This window comes from Lampetra planeri, chromosome 57 (genome assembly GCF_965212315.1).
Source record: "Lampetra planeri chromosome 57, kcLamPlan1.2.h2, whole genome shotgun sequence".
Taxonomy (NCBI): domain Eukaryota; kingdom Metazoa; phylum Chordata; class Hyperoartia; order Petromyzontiformes; family Petromyzontidae; genus Lampetra; species Lampetra planeri.
In genome coordinates this window covers 2,430,580-2,448,436 of record NC_136163.1, presented here as the reverse complement: position 1 = coordinate 2,448,436, position 17,857 = coordinate 2,430,580, and the positions used below count along the sequence as shown (strand labels likewise).

The 17,857-nt window shown below is 52.6% G+C and overlaps 1 protein-coding gene across 1 annotated transcript in view; it reads left to right on the top strand.

The window, feature by feature from the left end:
* LOC144735748 (protein MMS22-like) overlaps positions 1 to 17,857 on the top strand; it is a 175,215-nt gene that overhangs the window by 10,588 nt on the left and 146,770 nt on the right. Inside the window, exons 3-4 of the mRNA XM_078618246.1 lie at positions 12,240 to 12,365; positions 13,269 to 13,321. Of these exons, the coding sequence (XP_078474372.1) occupies positions 12,240 to 12,365; positions 13,269 to 13,321 (179 nt within the window). The remainder of the gene's footprint in view (positions 1 to 12,239; positions 12,366 to 13,268; positions 13,322 to 17,857) is intronic.

Genomic DNA, 17,857 nt, shown 5'->3' with positions numbered 1-17,857 from the left:
ACATTTGTTGAAGCTGTATGGTGGCGATTATGATGATGGTGGTGATGATGGTGGTGGTGATGATGATGGTGGTGGTGGAGATGATGGTGATGAATGCAAATGTGTTGGTGGTCGATGCAGTGATGATGATGATGGTGATTATGAATGTGATTTGTGGTAATTTTGGTAATATGCGGTGGGGATGACGGTAATACTGGTGGTGGAATGGTGATGATGGATGTCGTGGTTGTTTTATCGTTTTTGTGCATTTCCTGCACACCATTTACATGGGGTGGAAGTGCACTATGAACCCAGCGACCCGAGTTCAATTCCCGACCATGGCTAACATCGTTGACAAATATATGGACCGATCTTGGGCCTTCTCTGGGTCAACTCGGCCTTAAACGAGTACCTGCTAGAGTCGGTAAACATAAGCACTGGGGAGACAAAGGTGGTGGGGTGTGTTGCTTGCCACTTTTACCCTTTCGAGGTTTTAATAAAGGTAGCTTCTCTCGAAGAGTACTTGCCTCAGTAGTGTGTCAAGGCTATACGGGGGATCTTTGTTTTTATGTATATGTGTGTGTGTGCGTGCGTGTCCACGTGTGCGTGTGTGCGCGTAAATCTATCTCCTGTGCTCGTGTAAATGAATCCTCTTTGCAGTCACTGGAGGTGAGGACATCAAACCTGTGTCTACCTGTGTCTCTCTCTCCCCACCCCTCTGCCCCCCCTTCTTCCTACCCCCCCCCCTCTCTCCCCCCCATCTCTCTCTCCCCCCCCCCACTCTCCCCACCTCTCTTTCTCTCCCCACCCCTCTCCCCATCCCTACTCCCCCCCCTTCTCCCTCCTTGACTCCCTTACACTACTCTCTCATTCTTCCCTCTCTCCCTCTCTCTCTCCCTCTCTCACTTTCATCACGGGCGGAAGAGCAGTGGTGGCTTGGCTATAATCAAATCCCTCCGCCCCCTCCCTCCCGTCCCTCTCCACCCATCGTCTTACTCCACCCCTCTCTCCCTTCTCCCCCCATCATATCCCTCCCCCTCCTCTCTCCCCCCCCCCCATCTTCCATCTCCATCCACCCATCATCTCCCACTCTCCCCCTTCTCTCCCCTCCCTCCCTTAACTCTCATTACTTCTCCCCCCTCTTCTTCCCACCATCACCTTCTTCCCTTTGCTCTAACCCATCACCTCCCTGTGTCTCCCCCCCTCCCTCGCTCTCCTTCCACCCCCCCCCCTCTTCCCCCACCCCCCCCTCTCGAAGTGAGCGTTGCCAACTCCACACTTAGCTCCGGTCTCGAATCTCTCGCAGCCGTCGCCCCCTGACCTGGCCCAGTGGGAGGTTCACAATGACCAGCCCTCACTCTCCTCTGCTGCCGCAGTCTATTGGGGCGCCACGGTGGCTAGGAGATGTTAACTACCTCGTCTGGTGTACAGGAGGTCGTGGGTTGGATCCCGACCCTGACGCCTGCTGTTGTATATTTGGAGTTTGCGTGTCTCTCTCTCTCTCATCATCATCACGGTGGCTAGGAGATGTTAACTACCTCGCCTGGTATACAGGATATCGTGGGTTCGATCCTGACCCTGACGCCTGTTGTTGTATATTTGGGGTTTGCGTGTCTCTCTCTCTCATCATCATCACGGTGGCTAGGAGATGTTAACTACCTCGCCTGGTGTACAGGAGGTCGCGGGTTCGATCCCGACCCTGGCGTCTGCTGCTGTATATTTGGAGTTGTGCTTGTTTCTCTCTCATCATCATCATCACGGTGGCTAGGAGATGTTGGAGTTTGCGTGTTTATCTCTCCCCGTGGTCACGTGGATTTTTTCCGGGTCCTTCGGTTTGTCTCCCCACGTTTAGAATCAACAACGTGCATTTAGATTATTTAGCGAATTTTTATTTCAACGTGATCAGCCCTTCTGTTAAGCTGTCATTTGTGATCGCTAGGTCAAAAACATTGCGGCTCTGCCTCTCACCCCTCATGTTGTCTCTCTCCCCTCGCTCTCTGCCACTTCTCCCTCTCTCTTCTTCCACCCTCTCTGTCTCTTCCCTCTCTCTTTTTTTTACGATCAGTGGAAACAAGAAGATGCTCGGTGTATTCGGCACTTTGCTTCGTTCATCATTTCGTAATTTTTTTTTAAAACTTAGCTTTATGTAAAAACCCCCACCTCTCGCTCACTCTCTCGCTCACTCTCTCGCTCACTCTCTCGCTCACTCTCTCGCCCACTCTCTCGCTCACTCTCTCGCTCACTCTCTCGCTCACTCTCTCGCTCACTCTCTCGCTCACTCTCTCGCTCACTCTCTCGCTCACTCTCTCGCTCACTCTCTCGCTCACTCTCTCGCTCACTCTCTCTCTCACTCTCTCGCTCACTCTCTCGCTCACTCTCTCGCTCACTCTCTCTCTCACTCTCTCGCTCACTCTCTCGCTCACTCTCTCGCTCACTCCCTCGCTCACTCTCTCGCTCACTCTCTCGGTCACTCCCTCGCTCACATTCTCGCTCACTCTCTCGCACACTCTCTCGCTCACTCTCTCGCTCACTCTCTCGCTCACTCTCTCGCTCACTCTCTCGCTCACTCTCTCGCTCACTCTCTCGCTCACTCTCTCGCTCACTCTCTCGCTCACTCTCTCGCTCACTCTCTCGCTCACTCTCTCGCTCACTCTCTCTCTCACTCTCTCGCTCACTCTCTCGCTCACTCTCTCGCTCACTCCCTCGCTCACTCTCTCGCTCACTCTCTCGGTCACTCTCTCGCTCACATTCTCGCTCACTCTCTCGCACACTCTCTCGCTCACTCTCTCGCTCACTCTCTCGCTCACTCTCTCGCTCACTCTCTCGCTCACTCTCTCGCTCACTCTCTCGCTCTCTCTCTCGCTCTCTCTCGTTCTGCACGCAGCCCTTCTATCTCTCTCCCCTTACTCTCCTCCTCTCAGTAACCGTTTGCAGAAGTGATTATTAGTTCTGAAAGTATGGAACCCGAAATCGATTCCAGCATCATTTGCGTCATCAATGCACTCATTGACAGGCACACGAAGTACAAATGGCACGGCGGCAGGTCCCAGGCTCTTTCGTTATCATGGGTAACTAAAAGATAAAGGTCTGAAATTATGTTTGCATGCCTCCACTAGAAGCATCTCTAAGGGGTATGTATCTTGGCCTCCTCTTCTATGCTAGCCGGGGCGTGTTGGATGAGGTAGGCGCTACCCACACCACCACGACCACGCGCGACCTGCCGATCATAGACCAGCCGTGGTGAGAGCCCACTTATACCATTGGAACCTCATTTGCCAGTAGAAACATATGATAATTGGTTTTTTACCCTTTTAATCTGGCAACAAAACTGACACCTTTTTTTACAAGGAGTCATGTTTGCATAGACCACAATACCTGCAGTCGTAATGCAAACAAAAAACATAACTCTGATAATGTATGCACTGTCCTTGAAGTTGATTGGTCCACACCTGAGATAAAAGGGTAAAAAAACAATTATCATATGTTTTACTGGCAAATGAGGTTCCAATGGTGTAAATGCTTCACCCAAACTCTCATACTCTGATGGTGCATTGTCTTTGAGTTGTGCGCCTTTTGGCGTCATCTGGTCCAACACCATGTGAGACTAGGCTCTAAGGAAAGCTGTCTCGGCTGTGTGGACCAATCAACTTGAAGGTCAGTGCACATACATTATCAGAGTTATGTTTTTTTTTTGCAATACGACTGCAGGTATTGTGGTCTATGCAAACATGACTCCTTGTGAAAAAAAGGTGGCAGTTTTGAGCCCACTTATACTTCTGTGTGCACGGAGGCGAGAGAGGCGGGGGGGGAGGCGGGGGAGATGGAATCGAACCGGGCACCCCTCTGCGTGGCAAGTCCAGCACTACCGCTCGCCATCAATGCCACGGCTGTCTTCGTTTCTCAGTTAAACATCGAAATGTTGTCGGTCGCTTTTGACTGCCGGAGGCAATTGTATACTCGCGGCAAAATGGTTAACTGGCTTTTCACGGTTTTAAATTATTTAACCACTCTAGTTCATATGTACATCAGCAGCAAGGGTCAGGGTCAGTGTTAGGTTCACGACGCCAAAATGGTGGGATGTTGACTGCCTCGCCTGGTATACCACCTTCTCCAACCATTATATAAACGGAGTGGTAGCTCCTGCGATCTCTCATTTACTTGATTACAGCTGTCGTGGCTGTGACGGTTCCACCTGAAGACGGAAGCTTGTGTTGCCTCCGAAACGTCGTGATTTTTTTTTATTTTTTATTTTACTTTTATTAATTTTAATGTTTTACCTACGTGACTTTACCGACAAAAACCTAAGGATATGGTATATAGGAGGTCGTGGTTTTGTTCCCGATCCTAACGTCTGCATATTTGGAGTTTGTATGTTCTACCCGTGGTCGCGTGGACTTTTCTCCAGGTCCTCTGGTTTTATCCCTCCACATTTGGAATCAACGTCGCAGTGTTTCGAGCATTGGCTGCTGCTGCAAAAATGTCCATGTGATAAGCAGCTTCGTTGAGCTAGCATTTGTGATTGCCAGGTCACTTCTGAAAAAGAGCTACATAGATCAGTGGGACTTTCCTTGTAAAATAAAATATAGTTTTACATCAGCTCCGAGTTCCATGTGTAGCTCTACTCACTTCGCTCTGTCCTCTCTCCTCTCTCCTCTCTCTTCTCTCCCCCCTCTCTTTCACGTATCTCTCTCCCCCTCTCGCCTCTCCCTTACTTCTGTCTCACCCCTCTCTCTCCCCTCACTCCGAGCTCTCGATGTCATTGGAAGCTTTCATCTCTGAGCGCTGTGACTTCCATGAGCTCCCATAGCCTCTCTCACGCTCCCTGTGTGTGTGAGAGAGAGTGTGCGTGAGCCAGGGAGTGTGTGTGTGTGTGTACGGGAAAGTGTATGTGTGTGAGTGATAGTGTGCGTGAGGGTGTATGTGTTGAGAATGAGTGTGCGAGTGTGTCTATGTGAGGGTGTATGAGGGAGCGGTAGTGCAGCGGTTAGCGCTACGCTGCGCTACGAACCCGACGACCCGAGTTCGATTCCCTCTCACGGCCAACACCGGTTGACGATTATCTCAAGTGGTCATGGGTCTCCCCTAGGTCGACTCAGCCTCAAATGAGTACCTGGTGCGGTGTGTAGTAGATATCGCCGCTGGGGAGACAAAGGCGACCGGGCGTGGTGCTGGCCACCCACCCCCTCGTTTACCGTCCCGGCCTTCATAGGTGTTACTCGCTAACAGCACTTGCCCCAACATTATGTTAAGGCTACACGGGGGATCTTTGTCTTTTGTGTATGAGGGAGAGTGCTTGGCACTGCAAGTGAGGGTTTCCGTGTGGGTGAATGTGTGTCTGTCTATGGAGGCCTCGATGGAGGAGGCTCGTGAAGGACGCTACTCAGCAGTTGGAGGCAGTCGTTTTGCAGCAACAACAGAGGGCGGAGGAGCGGCGTTCACAACAATGAGCCGAGTGCCGGGCGGCTAAAATGCAGAAAGTTTCGATTGAAAGCTTTCGTGACTGCAGGGATTTATCTTTTTGGTTCTTTCGGTAAAGCCACTTAGAATGGAAATATTAAAATAATAAAAATAAAACATAATGAAATAATTCTCACGACATTTCGATTGCATCACAAGCAAAGTCTTCAGGTAAAAAAAACAAAAATTCTACGTGACTTTACCGAAAGAACCAAGAAGATGTAGAAAGTGGGCACAGTAGGGGGTACAGCTGGTACATCGGCCAGTTATCTCAGTCAGCCAACCCATGGCACATGCTGGGCCTGTCCCGTGACCTTTCGTCAGCGAGCCTTCGACACTTCACGTGGTGGCCTCAAAGTGCACCTGGCCTGGCACAGGCGCCGTGGCGATGTCGCCGTCACTTAGTGGCGAATGGCGGGCGTGCGCGCGCGTGTGAGTGAGCGTGTGCGAGTGTTGCGGGAGTTTGCAAGCGAGCGTTTGTCTACGTAAGAATATTTTTTTACGCGAGTGTGTGTCTGCATCGGACTGAGGGCGAGTGTCATTTGCGTGATTGAGTGTCTGTGCGTGTGATTTTGACTGCGTGCACGTCTGTCCGTGCGTGTTGAGTGTTTCTCTACACGTGTCTTAGTCTTTGTCCCTGTACATGAGTCTGTGTCTCCGTCTCTCCTTTCTCGTGCCATTATATTGTCTCCCTGTGTCTCCCCTTGTCTCCCTGTGTCTCCCCATGTCTCCCTGTGACTCCCCATTTCTCCCTGTGTCTCCCCTTGCATCCCCGTGTCTCCCTGTGTCTCCCCATTTCTCCCTGTGTTTCCCCTTGCATCCCCGTGTCTCCCTATGTCTCCCTGTCTCCCCATGTCTCCCTGTGTCTCCCCTTGCCTTCCTGTGTCTCCCCATGTCTCCCTGTGTCTCCCCATTTCTCCCTGTGTCTCCCCTTGCATCCCGGTGTCTCCCTGTGTCTCCCCATGACTCCCTGTGTCTCCCCATGTCTCCCTGTGTCTCCCCATGTCTCCCTGTGTCTCCCCTTGCCTTCCTGTGTCTCTCCATGTCTCCCTGTGTCTCCCCATGTCTCCCTGTGTCTCCCCTTGCCTTCCTGTGTCTCTCCATGTCTCCCTGTGTCTCTCCACGTCTCCCTGTGTCTCCCCTTGTCTCCCTGTGTCCCCCCATGTCTCCCTGTGTCTACCCATGTCTCCCTGTGTCTCCCCATGTTTCTCTGTGTCTCCCCTTGTCTCCCTGTGTCTCCCCTTGTCTCCCCATGTCTCCCTGTGTCTCCCCATGTTTCTCTGTGTCTCCCCATGTCTCCCTGTGTCTCCCCATGTTTCTCTGTGTCTCTCCATGAATAGAGGAAACAAGAAGATGCTCGGTGTAGTCGGCACTTTGCTTCGTTCATCATTTCGTTTTTGTTTTGTTTTATATTATTTTTTTTTAACTACGACAAGTGCTGCATCACCCTCTCTCTCCTAGTCACTTTTCACCGTCTCTCCCTGTCTTTCACTCCCCCACATCACGGCCCTTCTTTCCACTCCTCTACCCCAAACCCACCCCTCTCACCCTCCGCGTATAACTTACTTGGATACTTTCTTTCACAATGGCCGACCCTGCATTGACCTACGCAGGTGGCAGACAGAACACGCAACTTCTCTCTCTCTCTCCTCCTCCTCCCCCTCCATCTCCTCCCCTCTCTCTCTCTCCCCGGGGAGACTGCAGCTATAGTGTGGCTAGAGGGATTGGCAGTGTCGTAACAATGGGAGCAACTGTGAGCATGGCGACCAGAGGCAGTTACACGCAATCGTTTGCTGCGCCTTTTGTGTCATTCCACTGCTGGATGAAGGGTTATTTGGCCCATAGTTCGTAGCCTGGCGAACTATGGGTTTGTTGAAGAGTAGGGGATGATGATGCCCAGAGGCGGTTGAAATATCACTCGCCACGTATGTTAGCCCCGTGAGCGGGAACTTAACCCTGTTGGCCGGGTGCGTCTGTGTGTATGTGTATGCGTCTGTAAAAGTAAAAAACCTACGTGTGTTTGTGTCTTACTGTTGTCATTTCTCTCCAGTTTTATCCCGATTTGTGTTATCGGCATCATCACGATGCAAAGAATCTACTCGGTCTCCTATAGGTTGACTCAGCCGTACATGAGTACCTGGTACGGTGTGTACATATTGGCACGCCACTTAATTCTAGATTTGAAATTTTCGTGACCGCAAGGATTCTTACTCTTGGGTTCTTTCGGTAAAGTCACGAGGTGAAAATATAAAATAATAGAAATAAAAATAAAATAAAAATGATTTAATTAAGTTATTTGTATTTTCATTATTTTATTTTATTATTCTAATTTTCTCCATCGTGACTATGATCACTGTTTCATTGCTTTCATGGCTTTATTTAGGTGATTTCGAAAAGTGTATTGGTTTGGCCATGTTTGTTTGTTGTAGTACAGAGTTAGACTGATGGCCTTAATCTAAGTTGTCTTGTGGTTGTTGTTGTTTGACTTGCATCCCACTGGGATTTTTGCACACAGCGTTGGTGTACGGTGACTTTTTCTGCAATATTTTGCTGTCTTTTCTTGGATTTTCTGTTTGCACTTAGTCACATATTCACTTTAAGATGTTTTTTGTTCATGTTTTTGTTTTTTGTTTGTTGAGGTGCCAGCCTTAATAAGTGCTCGCTAAACAGCCTTTGCCCTAGCAGTCTGCGTGTGCTGAGTTTTTTGCGCGTGCCTGAATGTTAGGTGGTGCATCTGCCAATCGCCTCGGCTTGTTAACCCACAGCACCTGGTTCTGTCGCGAGCCTTCTAAAAAAAACCCCCTTTAGCCTCACAGTGCACCTTGCTTTGCACGTGCGCCGAGTTGAAGACACACCGCCACTTAGGGGCGAATTGCGGATGACGTTGTGTTCAATATGTACTTGGACTTGTGTTGCATCTCTGTTCCACCGTCCATCTCTGCGAGTCCTCCCCGCGCGTCCACGTGCCTCTCTGTGCGTCGCCTCGTCTCCCTGTTGCTCCTCTGACCTCCCCTTACCTCGCCGCGTCTCCGATTGCCTCCCTTTGTCTCTCTGTGTCTCACTTCACCTCCGCTCACCTCTCTGTTTCTCCCTGCCGTCCTCCCGTCTCCTCATGTCTCCCTGTGTCTCCTCATGTCTCTCTGTGTCTTCCTGTGTCTCCCCTTGCCTCCCTGTGTCTCCCTGTGTCTGCCCATGGCTCCCTGTGTCTCCCTGTGTCTCCCTGTGTCTCCCCATGTCTCCCCATGTCTCCCTGTGTCTCCCTGTGTCTCCTCGTGTCTCCCTGTGTCTCCATGCCTCCCTGTGTCTCCTCTTGGCTCCCTGTGTCTCCCTGTGTCTCCCTGTGTCTCCCCATGGCTCCCTGTGTCTCCCCATGTCTCCCTGTGTCTCCTCTTGTCTTCCTGTGTCTCCCCATGTCTCCCTGTGTCTCCCCATGTCTCCCTGTGTCTCCCCTTGCCTCCCTGTGTCTCCCCATGGCTCCCTGTGTCTCCCCATGGCTCCCTGTGTCTCCCCATGTCCCCCTGTGTCTCCTCATGGTTCCCTGTGTCTCCCCATGCCTTCCCTGTGTCTCCCCACGTCTCTCTGTGTCTCCCCATGTCTCCTTGTGTCTCCTCATATCTCCCTGTGTCTCCTCATGTCTCCCTGTGTCTCCCCACGTCTCTCTGTGTCTCCCCATGTCTCCTTGTGTCTCCCCATGTCTCCTTGTGTCTCCTCATATCTCCCTGTGTCTCCTCATGTCTCCCTGTGTCTCCCCACGTCTCTCTGTGTCTCCCCATGCCTCCCTGTGTCTCCTCATATCTCCCTGTGTCTCCTCATGCCTCCCTGTGTCTCCCCATGTCTCCTTGTGTCTCCTCATATCTCCCTGTGTCTCCTCATGTCTCCCTGTGTCTCCCCACGTATCTCTGTGTCTCCCCATGCCTCCCTGTGTCTCCTCATGTCTCCCTGTGTCTCCCCACGTCTCTCTGTGTCTCCCCATGCCTCCCTGTGTCTCCTCATATCTCCCTGTGTCTCCCCATGTCTCCCTGTGTCTCCGCTTGCCTTCCTTTGTCTCCCTGTGTCTGCCCATGCCTTCCTGTGTCTCCCCATGTCTCCCTGTGTCTCTCCACGTCTCCCTGTGTCTCCCCATGGCTCCCTGTGTCTCCCTGTGTCTCCCCATGTCTCCCTGTGTCTCCCTGTGTCCCCGTGTCTCCTCATGTCTCCCCATGTCTTCCTGTGTCTCCCCTTGTCTGCCTGTGTCTCCCCATGTCTCCCCGTGTCTCCGCTTGCCTTCCTGGGTTTCCCTGTGTCTCCCTGTGTCGGCCCATGCCTTCCTGTGTCTCCCCATGTCTCCCTGTGTCTCTCCACGTCTCCCTGTGTCTCTCCACGTCTCCCTGTGTCTCTCCATGTCTCCCCATGTCTCCCTGTGTCTCCCCATGGCTCCCTGTGTCTCCCTGTGTCTCCCTGTGTCTCCCTGTGTCTCCCTGTGTCCCCGTGTCTCCTCATGTCTCCTCATGTCTCCCTGTGTCTCCCCATGTCTTCCTGTGTCTCCCCTTGTCTGCCTGTGTCTCCCCATGTCTCCCTGTGTCTCCGCTTGCCTTCCTTTGTCTCCCTGTGTCTCCCTGTGTCTGCCCATGCCTTCCTGTGTCTCCCCATGTCTCCCTGTGTCTCTCCACGTCTCCCTGTGTCTCCCTGTGTCTCCCCATAGCTCCCTGTGTCTCCCTGTGTCTCCCCATGGCTCCCTGTGTCTCCCTGTGTCTCTCCATGTCTCCCTGTGTCTCCCTGTGTCTCCCCATGGCTCCCTGTGTCTCCCTGTGTCTCCCCATGTCTCCCTGTGTCTCCCTGTGTCCCCGTGTCTCCTCATGTCTCCCCGTGTCTCCCTGTGTCTCCCCATGCCTCCTTGTGTCTCCCCATGTCTCCCTGTGTCTCCCCATGTCTTCCTGTGTCTCCTCATGTCTCCCTGTGTCTCCGCTTGCCTTCCTGTGTCTGCCCATGTCTCCCTGTGTCTGCCCATGTCTCCCTGCGTCTCTCCACGTCTCCCTGTGTCTCCCCATGGCTCCCTGTGTCTCCCCATGTCTCCCTGTGTCTCCTCATGGCTCCCTGTGTCTCCCCATGCCTTCCCTGTGTCTCCCCACGTCTCTCTGTGTCTCCTCATGGCTCCCTGTGTCTCCCTGTGTCTCCCTGTGTCTCTCCATGTCTCCCTGTGTCTCCTCATGTCTCCCTGTGTCTCCCTGTGTCTCTCCATGTCTCCCTGTGTCTCTCCGTGTCTCCCTGTGTCTCCTCATGCCTCCCTGTGTCTCCTCATGTCTCCCTGTGTTTCTCCGTGTCTCCCTGTGTCTCTCCGTGTCTCCCTGTGTCTCCTCATGCCTCCCTGTGTCTCCTCATGTCTCCCTGTGTCTCCTCATGTCTCCCTGTGTCTCTCCGTGTCTCCCTGTGTCTCCGCTTGCCTCCCTGTGTCTCCTCATGTCTCCCTGTGTCTCCCCTTGTCTGCCTGTGTCTCCCCATGTCTCCCTGTGTCTCCGCTTGCCTTCCTTTGTCTCCCTGTGTCTGCCCATGCCTTCCTGTGTCTCTCCATGCCTCCCTGTGTCTCCCCATGGCTCCCTGTGTCCCCGTGTCTCCTCATGTCTCCCCATGTCTGCCTGTGTCTCTCCATGCCTCCCTGTGTCTTCTCATGTCTCCCTGTGTCTCCCCTTGCCTCCCTGTGTCTCCTCATGTCTCCCTGTGTCTCCCCTTGCCTCCCTGTGTCTCCCCTTGTCTGCCTGTGTCTCCCCATGTCTCCCTGTGTCTCCGCTTGCCTTCCTGGGTTTCCCTGTGTCTCCCTGTGTCGGCCCATGCCTTCCTGTGTCTCCCCATGTCTCCCTGTGTCTCTCCACGTCTCCCTGTGTCTCTCTGTGTCCCCGTGTCTCCTCATGTCTCCTCATGTCTCCCTGTGTCTCCTCATGCCTCCCTGTGTCTCCCCATGTCTCCCTGTTTCTCTCTTCACTTCCATTTATCTCTACGTGTCTCCCTTTAACCTCCCCTCGTCTCCCTTCACCTCTGTGCGTCTCCTCATGTGTCCCTTTACCTCCCCATCGTATCATGTCTCCCACTTATTAAACTCAACTATAATTTTTATATCAGGTTAAATCCCATTGAGCTATACAGCTCTTTTTCAGAAGCGACCTGGCCACAAATGGTAGCTCAACGAAGTGGCTCATCATTTGGAAATATATAGCAGTCAAATAATCTAAGCGCATGTCGATTCTTAAGGTGGTGGGAAAAACCAGAAGACCTGGAGAAAAATCCACACTACCACGGGGAGAGTGAGGGTGTCGAACCCACGACCTCCTGCACACCAGGCGAGGTAGTTAACATCTCCTAGCCACCGTGATGATGATGATGAGAGAGAGAGAGACACGCAAACTCCAAATATACAACAGCAGGCATCAGGGTTGAGATCGAACCCACGACCTCCCGTATACCAGGCGAGGTAGTTAACATCTCTGATGATGATGAGAGAGAGAGACACGCAAACTCCAAATATACAGCAGCAGGCATCAGGGTCGGTATCGAACCCACGACCTCCCGTATACCAGGCGAGGTAGTTAACATCTCACCACCGTGGTGACCTTGTCCGCCCTGGTCTCCCGGCATCTTCTGATGTCTCCCCATGTCTTACATCTCTCTTTAGTCTCCCTGCGTCCCTCCACGTATTCTCTATCCACCCCTCTTCCTCCCCCTCCCCCCCTCATGCCTCCGCTCTCCTCCGCGTGTCGCTCCGTACACCTCCCGACGTTTCTCCCCGTGTCTCGTCTCGTCTCTCTCTCTCCCTCTCCCTGGCGTCTCCGCAGACTCTTCCTGCGGTTGGACCCGGCTCCGACGGCGTTCGAGGTGGACGTCTCGACGCTGTTCGGCTTCGCGTTTGTCACGGAGACGGCACTGGAGGAGAAATCCTCGCTTCTTTTCGGTCTGCTTCGGTGAGCGACGGGGGGGCGGGTAGGGGGGGCAGCAGCGGCCGTGGCGTCTGGGTCACGGGAAAGAGGTCGTCCCGACCTTGTCAGTCACAGATCCAAGTTTTTTATGAAACCCACAGTGACCTCTTAACCCCCTTCCCGTTGTGGGAACGTCTGCAAGTTGTTGCAGGATTTGGATCCCGTTCACCGTCGAATCTTGGAACGCGCAAGCAGTTCGGCCTTGATTTTATTTCGAGGGGCGTCGTAGTAAGGCCGTCGTTGTTGTTGTTGCTACTCACCGTAGCAACACGACCGACGCCACTCTCCAAGAGCAGGCACCAAACTGTGCCACACGCCCTCCCGCATGGCCTTGTGGGAGACTTGGTACCGATAAAGTTATTTTATTTAGTTTTTATTCCGGTTACGTTCCGGTTACGTTCCGGTTACGATCGGAATCGGAAGAAAAACTGATGATGTACACCTCCGTCATTGCAACGGGAACGAGTTAAGGACCGCTGCTAGAGTCTCGCCTGTGGCCCGTCGTTTCGTTGACCTGCCCTCATGATGCGCCACCCTGCAAACCACGCGTCCCACCCATCACAACCAACCATTTCTTCAATTTTTTATTTTTTCGACGAACACTTTCCTGCCACATTCTACTCCCAATCACGGTGATCACGACGATTGCATATTGGCAGTGATAGTGACGATGACAATAAAGACGGTGGTGATGATAGCAATGGTGACGATGACGAAGATGATGATGGTGACGATGATGGCGCTAATCTTCTTGGTTCTTTTTATTACTTCCCTTCTACGTGACTTTACCGAAAGAACCAAGAAGATGAATCCCTGCAGTCACGAAAGCTTTAAATCGAGATGGCGCTAATGTTCGTGTGTGCTTGTGTCTCTGTGTGTGTGTCACAGGCAGGCCATCATGAAACTACAAAACATGAGTCATAACAACATCCTAGACTTCGGTGAGCCTGCATACCACTGTCTCTGTGTCATAACTGTGCACACAACAAACATTATATTTGGTATAAAATGACAAACACGAAGTTCTCCCCTATACTCTCAACAGCTTTGTAGCGCAGTGCATTACAAAGACAAAGATCCCCCCCCTATAGCCTCAACAGAATGTTGGGGCAAGTGCTGTTAGTGCAATATCAATACCAATACCCCCGCCATTCGCCACGAAGTGACGGTGACGTCACCACGGCGCCTGTGCCAGGCTAGGTGCACTTTGAGGCCACGTGAAGCGTCGAAGGCTCGCTGACAGGAGGTCTCGGGACAGACCCAGCAGGTGCCATGGGTTGGGTTACTGAGATGACCGGTAGATGCATCAGCTGCAGTTTAGCCGCCCGGCGCTCCGCTCGTTGTTGTGAGCGTCGCTCCTCTGCCCTCCGTTGTTGCTGGAGGGCGACTGCCTCCAACTGCCCAGCAGTAGCAGCGTCCTTCACGAGCCTCCATAGCACCACGGTGGAAACACCAAAATAAGCTCGTGCTAGTGTGGTGCAGCAACAACAACAACCGCCATTCACCACTAAGTGGCGGTGACGTCACCACGACGCTTGTGCCAGGCTCTCGGTCATCTCAGTCAGTCGACCCGTGGCACCTGCTGGGTCTGCCCCGTGACCTCCTGCCAGCGGGCGATCGACACTTCACGTGGTAGCCTCAAGGTGCACATGGCCTGGCTTAGTGTGGTACACACGCGTGCGCACACGCACAGCGCATGAACAAATCACCCGGCATGCACCTGGCCTCATCACATCTTTGAAGGCTAAGCAAGGTTTGAGCCTGGATAGTGCTTGAATGAGTGACCAGCACGCATGCCAGCCTGCCTTGGGCAGTGGTGGATATTGCAGAAGAAGAAAAAAAATACCCTGTTGTACTGTGCTTCTATGCTCCTGTGTGTTTGGTCCAATGTCTTTTGCCAATCCGCACTGACCATCGTGGTCAAGTATGCTCAAGTAACCCATGTGACCCGCACGGACGGTTTGGAGAGGCCCTCATCTCGCAGTGGATTGACATAAGGGCAGTGCATGTCCGTGTCATTATATAAATACATGTGTGTATGTGCTCTGAGTGTTTGTATATTTGTGTAGTTATGCTTCTTCGTATCGGTGTGCGAGGGTCTGTGTACGTATGTAACGATCTGTATGTCGCCACTGGCTGCCACAGTGGTGAAATGTTAACTACCTCGCCTTGTGTGCAGGAGGTCGTGGGGTTGATCCCAACCCTGACCCCTGCTGTAATATTTGGAGCTTGCGTGTTCTCCGCTGTGGTCGTGTGGATTTTTCTCCCGTGTCTCCCGGTTTTTTCCCCTCCACATTTAGAATCGACATGCGATTTTTATTATTTGGCTGCTATAAATGCCCACGTGATAATGATGAGCCAAAATTTCGATTTAAAGCTTTCGTGACTGCAGATATTTGTCTTCTTGGTTCTTTCGGTAAAGTCACGTAGAAGGGAAATAATAAAATAATAAAAATAAAACATCATAAAATTTCGATGTAAAGCTTTCATGACTGCAGGGATTCATCTTCTTGGTTCTTTCGGTAAAGTCACGTAGAATGGAAATAATAAAATAATAAAAATAAAACATAATACAATAATTCTCACGACGTTTCGGCTACAACGCAAGCAGCCGTCCTCAGGTGGAGAGCAGGTCTGTCGAGGAGACAGAGTCTCATTCAGACTCTGTCTCATCGACGTCGTGAGAATTATTTTACGTTTTATTTTTAGTATTTTGTTATTTCCATTCTACGTGACTTTACCAAAAATGACGAGCCACTTCGTTGAGCTATCATTTGTGGCCAGGTCCCTTCTGAAAAAGAGCTGTATTGTTCGGTGGGCCTTACCTGGTAAAATTTAAATGATTTCTATTTTTGTCTGAGTCTGTAAGCATGCGTGCGGTTGTTGTGAACCGGCCCTCCTGTCGTGTGCCGTGCCGACCTTCATAGGTGCTCGCTAATAGAACTTGCCTTCCCAGCCTGTGTCGGCTATATGGGGCATCTTTGTCTTTGTGTGTCTATCCACTTGTGCGTCTCCTTGTGCGTGTGTACATACATCTATCCATCTGTGAAGTTGCGTGTGTTTGTGTCCTACGTGTGCGACTGTGTGCACCTGGCCTGGCACGAGCGCTGTGGTGATGTCACCACCACTAGTGGCGAACGGCGACTTGTCGGTTGTGTCTGGGTGTATCTATCCATGTGTGTGTGTTGCTGTGGGTGCACCCAGCCTGGCACAAGCACTGTGGTGACATCACCTCCACTTGGAGGCAAAGTGCGGTTGTTGTGAGTGTATCTTTGGACTTCTTTGTCACGAGTGTGTCTCTGTCCGTGCGTGTATGAGTGTATATCCATGTGCACGTGAGTGTGTTTCTATCCACGCGCGCGCGCGCGTGTGTGTGTGTATAACAGCACTTGCCCCCACACAGTCGCACACACGCGGGTCGATGTGCCTATAACGAGCCCTGGTTGACACAGCCCCAGCAGAGCCGTGCGGGCAAGGCCAGACAGCCACTCAATACCTATCACGGACACGACTGTGCGTGCGTGTGTGTGTTGGCGTGTGCATGTTTGTGTGTGTGTGTGTGTGTCTGTGTGTCTGTGTTAGTGGGGAGCGGTAGTGCAGCGCTTAGCGCTACGCTGCGCTACGAACCTGGCGACCCGGGTTCGATTCCCGCTCACGGCCAACACCAGTGACGATTATCTGAACCGGTCCTGGGCCTCCCCTAGGTCGACTCAGCCTTAAATGAGTACCTGGTGTGGTGTGTAAACATCGCCGCTAGGGAGACAAAGGCGGCCGGGCGTGGTGCTGGCCACCCACCCCCTCGTGCGCCGTGCCGGCCTTCATAGGTGCTCGCTAACAGCACTTGCCCCTACAGTCTGTTAAGGCTACACGGGGGATCTTTGTCTTTGTGTTAGTGGGGAGCGGCAGTGTAGTGGTTAGCTCCGCTGAGCTAAGAACCCGGGCACCCGAGTTCGATCCCCGTTCACGGCCAACGCCAGTGACCATTATCTGAACCGGTCCTGGGCCTCCCCTAGGTTGACTCGGCCTCAAATGAGTACGTTATGCAGTGTGTAAACATCGCTACTAGGGAGACAAAGGCGGCCGGGCGTGGTGCTGGCCACCCACCCCCTCGTGTGCCGTGCCGGCCTTCATAGGTGCTCGCTGACTGCACTTGCCCCTGCAGTCTGTTCAGGCTACACGGGGGATCTTTGTCTTTGTGTGAGAGTGTCTCCCTGTGTATCCCTGTGTGTGTTGAGAGCGGTGGCACAATGGTTAGCACACTGTGCTACGAACCCGGTGCCTTGAGCTCAATTCCCACTCACGGTCAATGATTACATATATTAGAACTGGTTTCGGGCCTCCCCTAGATCGACTCAGCCTTTTGATAAGTACCAGCATTGGGGAGACAAAGGTGGCCAGGCGTTATTTTAGCCACCCACCCACCCCCTCGTTTGTCAGTGTCGGCCTTCACAGATGCTTTCTAACAGCACTTGCCCTGACAGTCTGTTGAAGCTATACAGGGGATCTTTATACAGCATTTGTTTGTGAGTGTGTGCATGCGTGCGTGTGTGTGTGTATGTATGAGGATGTATGCACAAGTGTGTGTGAATACACATGTTTCTGTGTGTGTCTCCATGTATGTGTGTATGGAGAGTGGTGGTGTAGCGGTTAGCGCGCTGCGCTATGAACCCGGCGACCCGGGTTCGATTCCCGCTCACGGCCAACACCCAGTGACGATTATCTGAACTGGTCCCGGGCCTCCCCTAGGTCAACTCGGCCTCAAATGAGTACCTGGTGCGGTGTGTCAACATCGCCACTGGGGAGACAAAGGCGGCCGGGCGTGGTGCTGGCCACCCACCCTCCTCGTGTGCCGTTCCGGCCTTCATAGGTGCTCGCTAACAGCACTTGCCCCTAAAATCTGTTAATGCTATATGGGGGATCTTTGTGTGTATAGTGCTTGTACACACGTGTGCACGCACACGTGTGTGTGTGTGAGAGAGGGCTGTGAGTTGGCGTGTGTTGCCTTTTACAGTTGCCGACTGTTTTCAAAGGGAGCTTTGATTGACACCCGTGGACTCCACTCTACCCCGACCCAACACCCCCCCCCCGTCTCTGTGTCTGCCCGTGTCTCAATGTCTCTCTGTGTCTCCCTGTGTCTCCCTGATGACTCGGTGTGTCTCTCTGTGTCTCCCTGGTGTCTCCCGGTGTCTCGGTTTGTCTCTCTGTCTCTCCCTGATGTCTCCTGGTGTCTCGGTGTGTCTCTCTGTGTCTCCCTGGTGTCTCCCGGTGTCTCGGTGTGTCTCTCTGTCTCTCCCTGATGTCTCCTGGTGTCTCGGTGCGTCTCTCTGTCTCTCCCTGGTGTCTCCCGGTGTCTCGGTGTGTCTCTCTGTCTCTCCATGATGTCTCCTAGTGTCTCGGTGTGTCTCTGTCTCTCCCTGGTGTCTCCTGGTGTCTCGGTGTGTCTCTCTGTGTCTCCCTGGTGTCTCCCGGTGTCTCGG